This window comes from Myxocyprinus asiaticus, chromosome 43 (assembly GCF_019703515.2).
Source record: "Myxocyprinus asiaticus isolate MX2 ecotype Aquarium Trade chromosome 43, UBuf_Myxa_2, whole genome shotgun sequence".
NCBI lineage: Eukaryota > Metazoa > Chordata > Actinopteri > Cypriniformes > Catostomidae > Myxocyprinus > Myxocyprinus asiaticus.
Window position 1 is genome coordinate 9,339,029 of NC_059386.1, and position 20,281 is coordinate 9,359,309.

Here is a 20,281-nt window from a genome sequence, read left to right on the forward strand (position 1 = left end):
GAAAACCAACAAACAGCAGCCAGAAAAGCACACACATACACTGAAACGAGCGCATCTCATCGGAGTAACACCACAGCCGAGGGTTTAATCTGTAGTTTATTCTGGGAGCTTCTCTTTTTACACATATAAGGCAAGTAAAACTATTTTCATGTTGTTGTTGTTGTTTTACCCCCGTAAGAACACATTTATTAATTATTAATTAAATAACTATTTATTACCTATATTTCTAGAAACATGTGTGAGTATAATGCAAAATAAAGTGTCAGTTGTGAATTAAACGGGTAAACTTGTAGAGGAAGTAACCAAATATGGTTGATAGCTCATGTTAGCATGTTAGCATGTTAGCTAGAGTGTTAGCCTGTTGTTACTTTATATTTGATGTTGAAATAAGTTTAAAACACAAGACTGTTGTTTAAGCATTCATATTTAATACTTAACATGCTGTTTGATTCGCCTTTCAATCGATCTTTGCCTTTAGAATGATTGTGATGAAAAATAAGAACATTTGTCCCCAGTTATCTGCATGTGTTTATATAGAGATGAAAGTGAGTCTGCTGAATGTATAAGTCGAGTATTATAGTTTCTGTGAAATGTTTTCGGTTTTATTATGGGCAGTTTTGTGTCTCTAGATCTAGAAAGATCATATATCACCCAGTTGTGATTCTTCATCATCGAGCTGAACAGATAAACAAATGTCAAATGTAACATTTTTCTCAGATTGTCTATAGCTGATGTTGTATATTCGAAGTGTTTGTTCTGAAATGGTTTAGTGCTAGTGAATCATTGTGTTTTTATCAGCAGGATTTGTACTTTGGCTCAAACAGGAAGAGTGTTGGAAACAAAGGAGAGCACAAAGCATTCACTCTGAACCAAATATAAACCAGATAAACAACTAAATTACCATCCATCCATACATTCACTATCACAACCCCTATATCTGAAGACCCCGCAGAGTTTTAACGCAATAGAGCGTGTGTTTAATGTGGTCTAAAAGTTTGTATGTGTGTGTTAGCCATGATGCTAGTGTTAGCATGACTCAGTGGATTTCACTTTGAGGCCTAAAACACTCGTACATCTCTATGTCATCTATAAAAACGATGTATAGATAGTACATATACGTGTTTGCATTACAAAGGGAGTTGTAAGCCTAGGGTGTGTATATTGATTAATGTATCATATTTTGGTGTAATGGTACACATAGAGCATTCTAGCATGGCGTGAAAGCTAGTTTGATCATCAATTTACTGTTTTTTTTTTTTTTTTTAGCAGTTTATGGCTGGTTTATTTTGCTCAAATTAGTTTTACTTTAAAATGTAGCTATTTTTTTGTTTTGTTGTTGTTGTTGCAAGAAATCCAAAAGGTCTGTACGTTTGATATTGTCCAGACATTGACAAACCGACATTAAATACACACAGCTGGAAAAACGGCTCTGTTTTGACACACACACTGGGACATTACCATTTTTGGCTTTATCAAAATATATACACCCATTTTAGAGCCCATAAACAGGAAGGGGGGCCCTATGCCAACACGTTCCTACTAGAAACCCTTGATGTAATGGAGGCAGATCAGCATGATCGGGGGTATTTATAGTCAGGACACACTGTTGTTCAGATCAGCACATCACACTGCACCCTTGTGATGGGCAACAACTAATCCCCCCACAACAGGCACACGTGTGACGTGGGCCATGTGGTGGGTTTTTCCGGGGAAAACCTCTGACGTGTCTTTTAAAAAAGGCATAGATGAAATGCTGCAGTCTTGTTTACTTGGAGACAAGAGGCCCCCAGGATCTTCAGGGCCCTCGTAAATATCTCACTCCACATGGCGGATATCGGCTGTATTGCAGTTTATTGCTGTTGTTGAAGGCAGTTGGATGTGGACAGTGTTTGTTGGTGTAATCGACCCTGTAGTCGAACGGAATGTTCCAACTGTTCTCACCTACAGATCTTACAATGCACAGTGCTGCTACGATTGAGTGATTGCTAGTCTTGATCAAATCACAAATGCACCAAGTGATTTGTTAGTGACTGGTCTGTAGGTGCTGCTTATTAGTTTCCTGATCAAAACAACATATTAGGTGTGTTCGACATTGTGCAGCGCCGCACTTGTAGTGCGTGTTGGTTAAGAAATTTTGTCCCACTTCAGACCATGCCACTTTAGACCGTGCCACCGTGACGTATGTCTAAGTACCGCAAGAGTGAATGGAAACCAGCCACTTAACTCCAAAGCAACTGTACACGCTCTGATGACGACACTGCTTATTTGCGATTGGCCAAACTCAACAATGACAACAGCGACGTTTCATTTGCTGCATTTTGCAGTGGCATACTACTCTTACTACTACTGCTATATCAATCTATGTAGTAGTATGGTGGTATGCCATTACCCATGTGTTTATTCTGACACCTGTTCTGCTTAACTCTCAAATCCGTGTTCCTCTAACAATACATTGTTTTTATCATATTATGTTTATCATAGCAATATGTTTATTCATTAAAAACGATTAAAAATACTGATGTTATTTGTATTAAAATAATAGCACAGTGGGGCCTGTGTAGCTCAGTGTGACTACCACCCCTAGAGTCATGAGTTTTAATCCAGGGCATGCTGAGTGCCAGGTCTCCTAAGCAGCCAAATTGGCTCGATTGCTAGGGAGGGTAGAGTCACATGGGGTAACCTCCTCTTGGCCGCGATTAGGGGGTTCTCGCTCTCAATGGGGCGTGTGGTAAGTTGTGCGTGGATCGCGGAGAGTTGCGTGAGCCTCCATGTGCTGTGAGTCTCCGCGGTGTCATGCACAGCGAGCCACGTGATAAGATGTGCGGATTGACTATCTAAGAAGCGGAGGCATCTGAGACTTGTCCTCCGCCACCCAGATTGAGGTGAGTAACTACGCTACCACAAGGACCTACTAATTAGTGGGAATTGGGCATTCCAAATTGGGAGAAAAGGGGATAAAAAAGAGAAAATTATAGCACTGTATTAAGCAGCATGTAACCCTTTCAAATAAATGTCTGACTGTTATTTGTAAAATTCTAAACTCTGTCTATCTGAATTCAACTTCGTCTGCAATAAAGCAAGCAAGCATCGCTCAATCTGCCATCTCCCAACTGCAAATCTCACTGATCGGAAATGTGAAGTGCAGTTCAAGTCGAACACACCTATTGTTACTTTTATCTAGTTAGACAGGTTGTGAAGATACCACAACTTCAGTATTCAATATCAAAGTTAGATTGCACAATTCTCAATGCTAATTGTGATACCACAGCAAAACTAATATGCTATTACATGCCCTTTAAAAAGGTTGCATATAAATTTAGTGTAAACAATGGCAAGTATAGATAGTATTAGATTACATCATCAAACACGCTCCCACCACCATGACGGTGGGGAAACATCAATAAACACAGCACTGCGTTTCTACGTTACCAACGCAATAGTGAAATTTGAAACGTTGTGATTGCCAAAAACATTAAAGTGAACATAGAAACTCTGGATACGTTTTCACAAAGGTGTTAAGAAAAGAGAAATATGAAGATAAACTTAGTGTGTTGGATCCTTCCAACTTGTAAAAAAAAACAACACACTTCTAGTTATGACATTACCTACGTGTTGCGATCATCATCAATACTGTTAGTGCTTCCACAAGTCAGGAAAGATATTCAAGTCTCTAAAATCATGTATTTTTTTTCTGTGGATGGGTGCTGGACAGTAAACGTTTACAGATGGGAAAGAACAATCAAGACGACCGCAATATTGCCACCGCAAAGGTATGTTACCAACAACACATTGTAGCAAGTATATAAGTATTAAATAATACCACTAAATGTTTCTTATTAAAGATGTGTGTTAAAACTTTATATATACGCAAATGCTACTCTATACAAAGTCAGAAACTTGATACTTTAAATAGTACATTAAACTTCACGTAGTATTTAAGAATATTCTTTCTCCCACTGTACCGCCAGATATGCTCTTTTTATCCGTCTCCCAACAATACGCAGTCGTGCCATCATCGGAATACTATCTATTTCTCAGTTACATAAACATTGGCTATCTTTTTGCAAGTCAGAAAAATAACGCATCAAAAAATTACACCTGACCTGTATGTAAATTCCATAATATAAGTACTAGGAATGCATCAATGTATCGGCCAATTATTGACCAAATTGAATCCATCTGTAAATCTGTTTTAAGCATGCAAATGCTGATTTGAAAAACCAATGGTTTATTTATAATTTATTGTCATCACACTTTGTAAAAACTCTGTAAATTCAAATGCACAATCCAGAAATAATGAGAGCCACTCATTCTCACATTGAGATGCATGATATGAATTTGTTGTATTATGTAAAGGACAAACTTGTTAAATGAGTTTTGTTTTAAACTGCAAAAACAGAAGTGAAAAAATGTTTTAGAAGTAAAAAAAAAAAAAAATTCACATCAGTCATCATGCTTTGATATTTAGGCCGTGTGTCCACCAAAGCGTTTTTTCCTGAGGCCAACGTATTTTTTTCAATTGTTTGCAATGGGAGCGGTGCGTATTTAAAAAAAGCCAGCAGTGTGATGAGGCACTGAGCGTATATTCCATGAAAATGGTTACATTTGTGAATGGCAATTGTTGTTAAAGTTACAAAATTCAGTTCTTGAACAGTTTTCCCTTGGCACACCCAAAACCTTGTTTCTGGCAATGGCTTTCCAATGATCCAAATATATCAATACAAGTTATTAAATGTTCCTTATTCTCTGATAAACTGTGAAAATGCGAGAAAGATACATTTAAGTTGCACTTATGACTTTAGAGCGGTTCAAAGCCCTTGTTAATTTATGGAGTTTTACTTTACTACTATGATACTTTTTGGGAAATGCGCCAATGAGATTAATTACTACTTTAGTGATACTAACGTTCTACTTAGAGCCTTGGGAAACCCAGCCATGGACAAATAAGTGAAATGAGACAAAAGTTTCCAATTCGTGACTGGTCGCCCTACTACATTACACATAATGGCTACCTACACAGCGATCAGCTCTTCAAACATCTAAGTTATGTTATAACCTGGACAATGTATTGGAAATATTTTTATAAAAAATTTTAAGTTTATAATTCTACATACTGGTCCATGCTTCACTACAATGCATCCTCTCTGCGCGGTCCAATGGATCGCGCTGTGCACAGCTTCGCCACACCATTTGATAGAGATTTTGATAGCTGACAAGCTAAATAAAACAGGCTGTGTGTCTAAGAAGTAGGCTAAGAAATTTTGCATGCAGATGCGAGGGACATCAATAGGCTATTTCTAAAACGGACAACTAATATTTCTCTGGCACACGTAGGTTGCAGAACCCATGCCTATGCAGAAGAATGTTGGTACGAAGCACTGCCTATAGACCCTTATCTGACTAGTATGGTTTGTTTCACAGGCATTCCTTAGTCTTGTTGCTTAATGAGAGAGAGATAATATGTAGTTGCAGTAAAAGTTGAGTAGCAGCGGATAATTATTCTGATGCACGGAAAGATGTGGCACAACGGTCAAAAATGTCCATCTAGCGCATGTTTATGTAAAAAGCAATATTGAAAAACTGTACGGTTGGAGGCATAACAAGTTTAGTGTAAACGGCCCTAAACGATGTCATTAGCCACTTTTCCACTATTGAGCCGGGGCCAATAGCCTCGGGCCACGAGACCAAAATCGATCTGCGTTCCCACCATCAGGCAAATAGCCTTGCAGCGTTGCCCAAAAACCTGCCTTTAATACGCTGCTGCGGTGCCAACGTCATACACCCCACCCATTTCACAAGCAAGAGCGAAGCTCAAGCTGAGGTATCGTGTTATTTAGTTATCTAGAATATTTAATTTATATTGTTTGTAAACATTAGCTAGCTAGCAAGATAAGTTAGCGTTGAAAACTCAACGACTGTAAATGCCATGGTGTCCTAAGTGGCCTCTCCACTAACAGCAGGACATGTCCAGCACACCGTCCATGACCTCGAACCATGGAAAGTTCTTTCTTTGGGCACCGCTTTGTCCATTGTGCATTTTAATGTATTTAACCTCAATTTTATTTTTTTCCCGATCCTCTACCTTTGTGCGGTGGATACACAACCTGGTAATTTTGGCTAAACTCCACCTTTGACATTGACCCTGCCTCACTCCACAGTTGGCCTTGTTTGGCACAAGGGTAATCAGCAGGCCATAGGCAACGCAACTGGCCCTGGCACGCCCTCATTTGGCCAGATAGTTGAAAGGAGGCTATTGGTCTTTGACTGTCCATGTTAAATCTCTTTTGGCTTCATGCTGCTAAATGACAGACAATGATTTTTGTTTACAGCTTATTCACAGGACAACTTGACAGAATAATTGGAAATCATTGTCTTTCTACGCTTCCATAGATTACTGTCATTTTCCTAGTGCTCACAACAATGTTTTCATTGAAAGGGGCCTGGGTATCTCAGTGGTAAAAGACACTGGCTACCACCCCTGGAGTTCGCTAATTCGAATCTCAGGGTGTGCTGAGTGACTCCAGCCAGGTCTCCTGAGCAACCAAATTTGCCCGGTTTCTAGGGAGGGTAGAGTCACATGGGGTAACCTCCTCGTGGTTGCTATAATGCGGTTCGTTCTCGGTGGGGCACGTGGTGAGTTGAGCGTGGATGCCGCGGTGGCTGGCGTGAAGCTTCCACACGCTATGTCTCCGTGACAACGCGCTCAAGCCACGTGATAAGATGTGCGGGTTGGCGGTCTCAGACACGGAGGCAGCTGGGATTCGTCCACCGCCACCCGGATTGAGGCGAATCACTACGCAACCACGAGGACTTAAAAGCGCATAGGGAATTGGACATTCCAAATTGGGTGAAAAAGGGGAAAATTCCAAAAAATCAAAAAGAAAACAATGTTTCATTGTAGAGAAGTTGAGTTGGTACTTCGATCTTTACTAGTGTTACATATGGCACTTTTCCACTGCACGTTACGGTTCGACTCGACTCTGCTCGCTTTACATTTCTGAGCTTGCTTTTCCATTGCAGTTTAGTGCCACCTCAACGTGGGTGGGATTATAGGATGATCATCATAGTTGCACCACCTCTACTGCCGTGACGTCATCTTAAACGTGACACAAACATTACTGACCATAAACAATAACACGACCGCTAGCTGTTAGCTACTAGCTCATTGTGCTGCATAAAGCAGTTGTTGCATGGTGATTTTACACAAGTGTAACAGTTAAATTGGCCTGGTTGTTTTAGAAGCAAGATTTCCAGTAGCTGGTCAACTAAATAAAGTGAAGCTTTCAAGCAGAATATAGAGTTAACGTAACAAATGTACCATCCTCCATCTTGGACTCCAACAACGCCGAGTCCAGGGCACTCTCCCTCCCATTGCTCACCAGTCTATTGCCATAGTGTCCATTTGGTCAAAAAACTTCCACTTTCTTCTGTTTGAACCACTCCGGCTGTTGTGGTCCTTGATGGTCTGTAGTCACTTACATTTTTTTAATTTTTCCCTACACTGTTGGTAGGTCCGGTGGTAGCTGTGTGCGGCCATCAGCTGAGACACTTCCTGAAATACTTTTAGTTTCACGTCATTCCGTTCGTCGCTAACGACAGGAACGTCTGCACCTCGTTTATTGACCAAAGCGTGGTTTTGCACACAGCCATTTCTTTTTAGAATTCGAAAGTCGCGTTAACAAATGATATTGTTGTCGCTGTTGCTAACTTTAAAACTAGCGGGTTGATGTCCCGTGTCGCAAATCCAGTGATGCTGGTAGTGATGATTCTCTGTGACCAATCAGTGATCTGCAGGGTTTTGACGTCACATTTAGTATCGGCTCTGCTCGCTTGGAACCTCAATCGAGGTGGTACTAAAAAAAAGTATCAGGTACCAGGTACTATCCACAGTGGAAAACCCCCAAAAAGCGAGCAGAGTCGAGTCGAGCTGTACCATGCAGTGGAAAAGCCCCATTATTCACACCATGTGCTTTTGTTAATGAGGAATTTTAATTGTTCAGATTTTGTTAACCACATTTGGAGACTAGGAAGAAAAAATAAATTAACTGAATGTTCCTGGAAGTCTTGCAGTTTTTGACCTACGAAGTTTAGTCCAGTTGGAAAATGGCTACATGCCCTGTGGCATGAGTTTGCAGGACTATGTGTTAATCAGGTGATTTGGTGCCAAGATGAGGCTCATGCAAAACTGATGCCAAGAAAACAGTGTTTAGACGTCTGAGCCTTCAGTTTGCCTTAATCTCATTCACTGTCTGCAGTAATAATCCTTACTTGGTGTAAATCTTCTTAAGCCAACAATAGACTTTGAGTTCACACTTCAGACAAATAATGCACTTTTTTGTGATTTTTGGCTGATTAGTAGTGGTATTTGGGTCAATGACGCGATGCTGTTTTTTTTTATTTTTTATTTTATTTTATTTTTTTTTTGTTGTCTAGATTGATTTGATTTCATTCTTCAAAAATACACTGAAAATGCAATTCACACAAAACAATTACTTGAATACCTCTCTACTATGAAGAAAATGTTTTCAATTCAATGAGTTCAGTTCAATCAGGGCGTAAAGTCAAAAATGTCATGTGATGTAACAGTCTAGAGTAGGGGTCAGCAACCTTTTTGACATGGAGTGCCATTTTTTTATTTTCCTGGTCAATGACGGTGGTGTTCATTACATCGTGTGTTCTGCAAGCAAAAAGAAACAAATGAAACATGGAATGTAGGCTGTCATCCACACAACCTGACTGAAGCAAAGCGGGTGCGTTTACTCGTGTGATTAACCGAAAGTAAAGCGTGGGAACGCGCGCCATAGGTTGCCGACCCCTGGTCTAGAGACAGAGACCAGTCTAATTAAAATCTGTTTCTTGAAAAAAGAAATGTTGGCATGAGTTGAGCAGAATACAATCTCAGACAACCTTATTAGTCAATTAACCGTTAGCTAAGACCAGCATAACTATTACTATTGCTCATATCTGGTTTAAAAGCGTTAGTTGGGTAACATGAGTTGGATATGTCTTTGCGATTGTTAAATATTTATTAAAGTAGTGCAACCATACTTCAGGTGCTTTTTTCGGAACCTTTTACTTACCCACCTGTTTCCTTCTTTCTAGGAATCGCCCACTTTTAGAGAGATGGCCCAGGAAACCAATCAGAGCCCCGTGCCCATGCTCTGTGCCACTGGCTGTGGTTTCTATGGCAACCCAAGGACCAATGGCATGTGCTCGGTCTGCTACAAAGAGCACTTAACAAGACAAAACAACGGGGGAGTCAGTCCTATTAGCACAATGGGTATGGTGACATTAACTCCTGCCTTTTGTTTTGTTTCAGTCTTTGAACATCTTCATGGATGATCGAATGCATTTATGAGCTCAATTGTTCCTTGTGTTGTGGCTCATTAAAATTAAGGGGTTTTTCTCTCTCCCAGCAGGTTCCAGCAGTCTAACTAGTAGTCCGAACTCTGAAGCCTCAGCCATTCAGATTATTGAAGCCACACTAAACAATACTTCCTGTGTTAGTTCTGCCGAGTCACCTAATAGCACAGCCGCCGCTGCCCTTCCGGTTACACAACAGATGACGGAGATGAGCATTTCCTGTGAAGAGGAAGTGGCCTCTCCAAAAGTAGAACTTCCTGTAGCAGGTTAGTATTTCTGGTTCAAAAATGAAGAAGTGTCACATTGGTCTGTAAAACTCGTATAAAGAAGTCAAGATTAGAGAGAGTGGATTTTGCCAAAACTGATAACTGGCATTGGTTTTTAAAATCAATGTATTAAATGTTAAAACATTTAAGTGTTTCCTTATTACAGTATGATGTACAAAGAGGCTACAGGAGTTCAAAATTAATAATAATAATAATAAAATTATTGTGCAACCAAAATCCCAATAATAACCAGAAACAATTAAGATTTGGTGCATAATGTGGTACTTTTAACTATAAACAAGACCAAAACAAACCAGAAAGTTTTGTTTTGAAATAACTTGAGACTTGACCCCATTGCAGTGCTCTATATTAACTATTAACCAAGCATTTTAAAGACTATATATTCACCAGATAATGGATTTTGTGTGTATGTATAATATATACATGCATACACTGGCGGCCAAAAGTGTGGAATAATGTACAGATTTTGCTCTTATGGAAGTGGTACTTTTAGTTTAAGTGGCATTCAACTGATCACAATGTATAGTCAGGACATTAATAATGTGAAAAATTACTATTACAATTTTTGAAAACAAATGTTCAGAACATTTTAAACTACTACAAAGAGTTCTCATCAAAAAATCATCCACGTGCAGCAATGACAGCTTTGCAGATCCTTGGCATTCTAGCTGTCAGTTTGTCCAGATACTCGGGTGACATTTCACCCCACGCTTCCTGTAGCACTTGCCATAGATGTAACTGTCTTGTCGGGCACTTCTCACGCACCTTACAGTCTAGCTGATCCCACAAAAGCTCAATGGGGTTAAGATCCATAACACTCTTTTCCAATTATCTGTTGTCCAATGCCTGTGTTTCTTTGCCCACTCTAACCTTTTGAGAATCTCACCTGCACGTGCGCATCTCCTTTCCTCCTCGTTCTGCCTGTCAGACTCGTCAACTTGCCCCACACATACACATGCAGTGGAGAAAATGTCAGAGAGAGGCAAGGGGGTCTGACATGAGTGTGTGTGTGAGTTAAAGCTGAGTTAAAGCAGTGTTTCTCAGCTGGTCTATTCGGACTGGGTCGCGGACAGCAGGGAAAGAGCAATGACATGGTTCTCCCATTGAAGATATTTCGGCGGCCGCCAAGTGATAGGACTATTTAGGACTGCCGAGGCAAATTTAATGATAATCTCACAATCAGCTAAAGGCTTCTCATTTGCAGTTTCGCACAAGTGTAACGGAACCAGCTTGCGCTAATGATCTGCTCTGCTCTCTGACGTGCGCGTGCAACAACCGGGCTTCCCTCGATATTGTGGAGCGCAGACCTCAAAACTGATGTGACCAATTTCAATTCTAGTGAGACTTTTCTAGTTTAAAGTGTTACGGAGGAAGTCAAGTCGAACTTCTCGAACAGTAGGCAGACCCGACATGCCAAACAGCACTGAGGAGGAATTTTAGGAAAAATTAGGTGTATTTTATCACATTTTTCAACCAGAGGTGGAAGTCATCCAAATATGGGCAGAGAGGATCGTTTATTTTAATTACATATGGCCACCAGAAGATGGTGCCAAGTACATGACACAGATCAATAATGGCTCAGATGACACAGAATGGAACTGAATGAGATCTCGTTACTCATGCCTGCATGCTTTGGAGAGCGAGAGAGAGAGCATACCTTTACTCGTTGTATTTGCAGGTGTAATTAGTTCTGATGAACAATTATTGTGTTTTATCTGTTTGGAGACATTTTTGGACACAAGGATAAATTATTTTTGTCATACTATAACTTTTGATTGCTTTGTCGTATCAACACAATTTTGTTATAATCCGTATAAATTTTGGGCATGCCACTGAAACAGGAAATCTTTCAAAACACCTTCAGGACTTAAATGGCTAAACCTTGAAAATGAAAATAGTGCAAAAAATTCTTAAATTAACCACATTCCTCCTAAAATTGAAAAAGGATGCTAGCATTTGTCTTCTATTATGTGCAACACATACATATCTGGTAACATCTCAGAAAATGTAGTTTAGTGTTTCATGACCCTTTAAGTATCAAAATACAAATAAATGGCATAAATAATGGCACAGTGGAGACACAATGCACGCTATCAGGTGATTTTTATTTAGATTTGTGAATCGATTTGCAAAATGAATATTTCTGAATGCTTTTGCTGAATGAAAAGAATCGAACTGATCTAGAGAGTCAACTCAGACGCTTTGTTTGTGAATCCTGACATCAATAATACTGAGCCACATGCAGTATACATTTACAGCGGTGTTGTTTTTTTGCTTTGTTCAGTCACTAAAGTAACGAAAAGGTCGGTGTAAAAATGATAGGGAAGAAAAAGTGAAAGTAGTCATAAATATCTATACTTAACTACAAATATTTAAAAAATTACTCATGTACAGTAACCATGTATTTGCAAAGATTGTTAAATGTTGTGTATGATTTCAATGCGTCACATCACAGTTATACTCTCAAACAAAGCTCTTGAAATAGTGATTTTAGAAACACTTTGAAATTAGTGCTTTGAACTGGGGGAAAAAGCAGTTCAAGAATGATTTGTGTGTAAATCGGACATTGCTTGTAGACTTGCCATTTTGTCTGGGCCATTTGTTACATGTAATTCTCTTGGATTTGTCTTTGCAGTTGTCACTCAGCCAACAGCGTCCACTGCACATTCTATTGCAGATGGTAGCGATGAAGCCAAGATACCAGAAGCCCCCAAACCCAAGAAGAACAGATGCTTTATGTGCCGCAAGAAGGTCGGCCTTACAGGTGAGCAAAACCATGTCTCTTATAGAGAACATATAATCATGTGAAGTTCTGTAGGTCAAGTGTAACTGCGACGTTTCATCCACATGCTGATACTGATGTTGTTTTGTTTGTCAGGATTCGACTGCCGTTGTGGGAATCTGTTCTGTGGACTTCATCGCTACTCGGACAAGCACAACTGCCCCTACGACTACAAGGCGGAGGCTGCTGCCAAGATCCGCAAAGAAAATCCCATTGTGGTCGCAGATAAGATTCAGAGAATATAAATCTCTCGCTTATCCATGCATTGATTTTGCGAGAGAACAGATAAAAAGGACTCACACTTGACCTGTGATTCTAAAGACTAGTTTTTTTAAATTGCCGTATGGGGAAAGATTCCTGTTTCTAAGCCAATGCATGAATGATCACTTCCACCTTTCTTTTTGATTTCTGTTCGTATATGAGCTTCAAGTTAAAACAAATGGGGATGTAAGGAAAAAAACAAAAGAGACTGTATAAAAAAGTTATCAAGACAGAGATATTTGCCTAACGTGTCTGTTTTCTGAGTGGAAAAATTGCTGTACTTGATTGAATCTGATTGTTTTGTACAAGGCTGTCTGTCTGGTTGTGGTTGTCGTACGTTTACGTTGTGATTGCGTCACTTGGTTCGTCTCATGACGTGGGACTCTCCGAAGACTGTTACCGCTCTGTCAGAGCAACAGTGCATGGCTGGCTCATGTAGCAAATGGACGCTCTTCTGTTTCTTCTGGGTATCACCCCTCCCGTTAGAGTCAGCCTTGTACAACATTCATCAGCGAAGTTTTCTGCTAGTGCGTCAGCTTACGTCATTTATCAGGCTATTGGATTGATGCTTTTTTTTTTTTGGGTGTTTTTTCTTTCGTTAAGCTGTGTTAAAAAGAATTTGTTTGTTAAACTGTGGACAGACTCTGTGCAAAATAAGTAATCCCTGTTCGATTGGTTTAATGCAGCCTGGCCAAAATGCTTACCGTTCAGTTTTGCACAACCACTTTCACTGTCCTTGTCGAGTATGGATGGAGTCAGAAATTGTGACAATTGCATGTAGATTTATTCTCTTTCCACATGATCTCTCAAGATTTAAATGAATAAATTTTGCGATTATTAACATATTTCATTCTTGCGTTGAATTGTAAGGGTGCATCAGTTTACGAAAACTTGGTTCCTGGGCCTTTTGCTCTGTTCAAACAGTGGGATTTTTAAATGGGTGTGTTGGATTGTTAGTTAAATGAGTATTTTCTTATAAAATTGACAGCGTACTAGAAGTCCATTTCTTTTCCTTTTTGCTTTATAATTCACGTAATGTTTTTGTGTGTGTGAGTGCGCGTGATTGATCTTTTCAATGGGTATTGTTGATTGAGTATCACATGCTATGTTTATATGCAGGTCAGAAAAAGTTTTTTGTCATTGAATCAGGCCTATGTGTATGCTTGAGTATTGTGTGTCAGTGTATGCGAGTACGAGTATCCGAGTAGACTACTCTGTGAATGGAATCTTTTTCCTCCGAGGCTCAGTCCGTTTCCTGTTTTGGGTCTGGCTGCTCAGCGCTGTTGTTTATTTAGAGCTTTGTGAGTTTACACAGTACAAATAACAATCTGTTCTGATTTGATTTTAGTTATGCAAGTTTGTACAAACCATCTTTATTTATTATATGTATTGCACATATAATCTTGTTACCCAACATTACTGCGAAATTGTATCATGTAAATAAAAATATGTACAGAGCTATTAAAATGTGTACTGTGCCGTTTTCTATGATTATGATTATTCATTTGCAGAATTGCAGAATATTCCAGGTTCAATACAAGTTCAGTTCAAAAGATAGCATTTTAATCCGAGGCGGCACTAGGGAGGGGTTCGTGTGTTTCAGCCTCCCAAAGAAAGTCCATAGCACCCCCAGCAAATGTTTGTAACAGCCAGCAGATTATCCTCTGTATGAAGACTGTAAAGAAACATTTTCCCTGACAATATTTTAGCAGTCATGTCATGTGTCCCGTATTTCAGAACTAGTGATGCCCTATTCAAGGGTGTAGCAGCCGTTTAAAATAACTTTTCTTTAAAAAGGTGATTTTTGTCCCCTGCACTTTTCCAAGCTAAACCCATAACAAGTCCAAATGGTGGATTTGTATACAGTATTCTTTGTGTTTTGTTACTTTGGGCTGATTGAGCAACCATCCAGCCAATCACAGGTGAGATTCATGAGCCGAAACAACGTAATAGGCCGTCAGTCTGACAGTCTAATCAATGCAGCTCCATTCATTTCTACAAAGTTGCTTTCAACAATGCTCATTTATCCATGTTTTTTTATCGGCACTGATGTTGATCTAAATTAATAATCTAGAGTTGAGGAACACACAAATGAGAGTTATCGGCATATCATTCTTGATTGGCAGCATTAAAAATGCACTGCAGAAAAACAAAAAGGACAATCCTTCTTTTAAGCACACATTGTAAGTGGAGTATATATCAGCACATGAGTCTTCATAAAGTTATGCTTTTTACCTTATGTTTGTGAAATAAAAGGGGGATATATGGATAAAAGTTGATTCTGTGTTTTCATGTGTTGTTTGTTAATTTGAATATAGAATCAATAAAAAATGAATGACACAAAAATAAAAGAACATGCATTTTACTGACGTGAATAGATATGTAGACGTGCTTTTTTTATATACATGAAAACATACAGAAGTTATTGAAACTCAATTATTATAAGAATATTGTTGTCTTTTGATAGAGTCATGCTTAGAAACTGTAGGGAAATTATAGATTTGCTTTGTTCTTATAATGCTTAAAACCTCAACTAAAGTCTCTTTGTAGGTCTGTAGACAAACAAATTTTAAAGGATAAATTTTCTTTTGATCGTTGAATTCAGTGACTAACTCATTTCACACAAGACACTCATTTGTCACCAAATTGTGGGATCACCAGAAATGGCCACTGACTCATTAAAGGAATAGTTCACCCAAAAATGCAAATTTGCTCATCTCATCTTTTGTCCTCATTTATTCTTATTATATTAATCAGTGTTCTATTTTCCATTTACAATAAGGTGCAGGTAACGTATGTCATCTGAGGGTCTGGCCCATGCCAGGAATGCAATAGCAATGATTATTCATTTAGCCCGGCTCCCGGAGAATATGCATTTATATTGTACTGCATTTATTCATAATATATATATATATATATAATCTGTTATAATTATTACATAATAAATAAACTATTATATAACCATTCAATTTTATTTTAATGCAATCATTATTAATTGAATGAGAGATTTTAGTTTTGATATTATTATCCATGTTTTTATATGGTTCGTAAAAGCAACCATTGCATACAACATACAGTATCTACCTCATGTAATCATTGAACGGAAACTCGAATTTCTTTATGATTTTATTGTCATATTAGGTGACTATTTGCCATATTAGTCCTTGTGTGCTCCTTGTCTTTCTCTGTGCAGTCTCCTAATTTTCCACAGATGGTGAGGCCCTGCATTCCACCAATGTTAGGGAGAAGGCCTCCAGTCCTGGGAAGGAGATAAAACCTACAAGCTGAAAAGTCTAAATCATTCAGTGTTTGGATTGTTTATGGTGCCCTCTATCATGTGACTTTGCCATAGACAAAAAACTCAAAGGATTTTAATTGCTCTCCTTGGTACCTTCTTGATGTAGAGAAAGAGTAGGCATAACTGATAGCTAACCCATGACATCTGCACACAGTTTCTGTAAAACCAATGATGGGATCTTATTAACGTCATGGCTAACTAATTAATTATTTGCTCGAAGGTGGAAACAGACCATATTTGTAAAGTGCTAAAATGTTTGAATTAAGTGATCTATCAGAATCTTAGAAATTGTTGTACTGTGACACCTCTAATTCAATTTGTATATGACTATAATTGCTTGTGAATGTTTTTGAATGGGTACTTCCATTTCTCCTTCTGTCTTTCTGAACTACTGGATCCCATTTACTTGTGATGCTTGTTGGAACTGCAGAGAACAATCAGTAAACTCTCTCTCAATTGACTGAACTTGAGTTTTTATTCCTCAATATCCATATTGGGGAACCAGCTGACCCAGAAAAGTATCGGCACCGATTAATCGGTACCACCGATATATCAGACCATTGTTAGCAACTTACATTTATAAAGCTCACAATGGTTTCAGAATTCTAATATAAGGACTACCACAGTTGTCTGATGAATCACAAGCACATATCAACTAGTAATATGTGCAATTAATCAGACAACTGTTGTTTACTTACAATTGTGAAGCACACAACGGTTGAAATTATATGTTGTAGAACAAAACGTGAAAGTCTTTTCAAGTAATGTGAACCACAGACCTTAATTCACACAAAAATGTGTGTAGTCAAACACACCTTCATGTGACTCAAGTACTCCTCCATTATGGACACCTTCTTGTTGTTTACAGCAGAGATTTTGGCATTTGTCTTTTCAGTAGCCTGCAGGTTGATCTCATGCTGTTGCATTTGCCTCAAACTACACAGAGTAAAAAGGAGAAAGAGACAGATTTTAACTTTTTTTTCTTTTTTTTTTTTTTGTGATTAACATTTTTATTGATAATAAACAAAGAAAAGCAAAACATATATACACAGAATCAACATTTAACCCCCACCACTAACCCTCCCCCTCCCCAACCCCACCCTGACCCCCCAACAAACATTTCTGAGGTCACACATGACTATACACACACACACACACACACAAAAAAGAATATTATATATATATATAATATATCACACACATATATAACTATAACTCTCTCTCCACTGCCCCTCCCCGAGAGCCCTCCAAGAACGCTAAATAATTGCCCCATTTCCCAACGTCCCATCGTCTTCTAAACGATGCTTCCTTGAAAGCCGCCACCCTCAACATCTCTGTGTACCACTCCTGAAATGGGGGCACTCCAGCCAACTTCTATCCCCTTAAAACGACTTGTCTGATGATCATAACACTGGATAGAACCCAATTTTTTATGTGTTTATTCCCAATATTGATGACCGCCCCATTGCCTAAAATACAGTGTCTGGGGCAAAATGAAATCTGAGTGCCCAATACGTCACACACAAAACTCTGAACCTTTAACCAAAGTTCTTGGATCTTAACACACCACCAAAAAACATGGGTTGTGTCTCCATCTTCTGACTGGCATCACCAGCAGGTGGGTGTGTCTTTAAGACCAAACCTATACAATCTAGAGGTGGTCCAATAGAATCGATGTAAAATCTTAAATTGCATAAGGCGCACCCTTGCATCTCTAGATGCAGACTTGATGTGTTTTAGAATCCTAGCCCACACTCCCTCCTGCAATACCAAGCTTAAATCTTTCTCCCATAAACTCTTGAGAGAAGTTAAAGCTCCATCCCCCAGACTCTGATTAGCAGGGAGTAATACACTGATGCCTCATGACCTTTTCCAAAAGCAGTAATCACCACTCCCAGAGTGTCTGCCTTACGGGGGTGTATGCTACTCCCAAAAATAGTACAGAGAAGGTGGTGCAGCTGTAAATACCTAAAGAACTGAGATCTGGGAATCCCAAAATGTTGAGCCAAATTTTCAAAGGATCTCAACACTCCACTCTCATATAGGTCACCGAGTGTATTAACCTCCCTCACAAACAACTCTGACCAGCAGAGAGGGGACTTATTGATACATAATTTTGGGTTAAGCCATATGCTCGAGGAAACATTTAAATAAATGTCCAAATTGAATACTCTGGCCACTCATGTCCAAATCATGTGCAAATGTGAGATAACGGGGTGTGACTTAACTTCTCTGGTTAGTTTGATAGAAATGCTGGTTTGAAAATTTTCTTAAGAAGTGTTGTGGGTGTTTGAAAGGGCATTGCTGTGTAGCTGCTAAGGTGTTTTGGTGTTTGTTCAAATCCCTAACTCTAAATATAACCAATAGTAATAGTGATGCTTGCCTTAGCAAACACAGAGGAGGATGTTGAGAAAGGGCAAAGAGGGGTTATGGAAATGTACCTGTCTTGTTTTGTACTGATATTCTGCTCCAGTTGTCTCTTCTTGCCCTTCAGATCAGACAGTTGTTTGTTCTTGGTGCGAAGCTCATTATCACGGTGATCCAGTTTAGCGTGTTGTTCATGAATGGCCTTCATCAATGATCTGTGAACAAGAGGTCAAAAATCAGCTCATCACAAATTTATTGGTTCTCATTCACAAACATTTTATTTGCACATATTTTAAACATTTGTTAACGTTTTGATGTAGAAAATCTTGATTCATCCGTCTATTTGGACTAAAATTTAGAACCAAACAAACAAAACGCACTCAAACATCACAGACAGTTACACCCTACAATTCATAGCCTAAAACTTATTTGCACTTTTTAATACATTTTTCAAAAACTTTTAAAGGGGTCATGACATGGGGAATGTGATTTGATCTTTTGTCATTTAAGAGGTCACTGTGCTATAAAAACATACTGAAAGTTTCAGAACTCAAAACTTTTGTTGAAAACAAGCTGCCAGAACATCTCGTTCTCTACTTCCTCCACACTGTGACGTCACACTGTGATAGACATTTGCATCTGACCACCTCCACAACAACACATCAATGCCTACTTTACTTTATCACTTCTGTAGCCCTGCCCATTAGCGGTGAGCAGTGAGATGGCAAGTAGACAGAGCAGGTCAGTCAAGAGCCAATCATAACAGTGGGCAATTACTGTCGAGTCTTAAAGGAGAAGCAGCACAAAAACAGAGTGTTTCTTACAGAGGGTCAGAATGAGGATGAACATTTTTTTTAATGTTTTACAAATATATGACTGTTTTTGGTGAAATTTGTTTTACTAATGACTAGTGAACCTCAAGGAACATATTAAAATAATTGTAAAAAAGCATGTCATGACCATTTAAGACATGCACGTCACTTCAATTACTATCGGGATACATCAGCTACAAAATGTACTGTGTTCATGCATACAGTTGTGCTCAAAAGTTTGCATAACCTTGAAGAATTGGTAATATATGTACTATATATGTATATTTTCTGATAACATGCTGCATTCATCTTGCCATCAATTTTCACAAGATTCCCTGTGCCTTTGGAACTCACACCCCCCAAAACATCAGTGAGCCACCACCATGCTTCACAGTGGGGATGGTATTCTTTTCACTATAGGCCTTGTTGATCCCTCTCCAAACATAGCGCTTATGGTTGTGAACATAAAGCTCTATTTTGGTCTCGTCACTCCAAATTACAGTGTGCCAGAAGCTGTGAGGCGTGTCAAGGTGTTGTCGGGCATATTGTAACCGGGCTTTTTTGTGGCACTGGCGCAGTAAAGGCTTCTTTCTGGCAACTCGACCATGCAGCTCATTTTTGTTCAAGTATCGTCATATTGTGCTCCTTGAAACAACCACACCATCTTTTTCCAGAGCAGCCTGTATTTCTCCTGAGGTTACCTGTGGGTTTTTCTTTGTATCCCGAACAATTCTTCTGGCAGTTGTGGCTGAAATCTTTCTTGGTCTACCTGACCTTGGCTTGGTATCGAGAGATCCCTGAATTTTCCACTTCTTAATAAGTGATTAAATGGTACTGACTGGCATTTTCAAGGCTTTGGATATCTTTTTATATCCTTTTCCATCTTTATAAAGTTCCATTACCTTGTTACGCAGGTCTTTTGACAGTTATTTTCTGCTCCCCATGGCTCAGTATCTAGCCTGCTCAGTGCATCCACGTGAGAGCTAACAAACTCATTGACTATTTATACACAGCACTAATTGCAATTTAAAAAGCCACAGGTGTGGGAAATTAACCTTTAATTGCTATTTAAACTTGTGTGTGTCACCTTGTGTGTTTGTAACAAGGCCAA

General features: G+C 39.0%; 2 protein-coding genes across 5 annotated transcripts in view; one reads left to right on the top strand and one right to left on the bottom strand.

The window, feature by feature from the left end:
• LOC127433445 (AN1-type zinc finger protein 5-like) lies at nt 1-14,160 on the top strand. Of its 4 annotated transcripts, XM_051685355.1 has the most exons (6): nt 22-130; nt 3,713-3,770; nt 9,103-9,280; nt 9,417-9,629; nt 12,286-12,414; nt 12,529-14,160. In XM_051685355.1, exons 2-6 carry the CDS (start codon nt 3,726-3,728, stop codon nt 12,675-12,677), a joined length of 714 nt encoding a protein of 237 aa, XP_051541315.1. In that variant the 5' UTR covers nt 22-130; nt 3,713-3,725; the 3' UTR covers nt 12,678-14,160. The 4 variants fall into 4 exon arrangements, with proteins under 4 accessions (XP_051541318.1, XP_051541315.1, XP_051541314.1 ...); XM_051685358.1 differs by lacking the exon at nt 3,713-3,770 and having other exon boundaries at nt 1-130; XM_051685354.1 differs by lacking the exon at nt 22-130 and having other exon boundaries at nt 137-3,770.
• LOC127433446 (structural maintenance of chromosomes protein 5-like) overlaps nt 13,977-20,281 on the bottom strand; it is a 17,657-nt gene continuing 11,352 nt past the window's right edge. The window contains exons 2-4 of the mRNA XM_051685359.1: nt 18,433-18,573; nt 16,807-16,927; nt 13,977-15,952 (exon numbers count right to left, since the gene is read on the bottom strand). Of these exons, the coding sequence (XP_051541319.1) occupies nt 15,932-15,952; nt 16,807-16,927; nt 18,433-18,566 (276 nt within the window). The 5' untranslated portion in view covers nt 18,567-18,573 and the 3' untranslated portion in view covers nt 13,977-15,931. The remainder of the gene's footprint in view (nt 15,953-16,806; nt 16,928-18,432; nt 18,574-20,281) is intronic.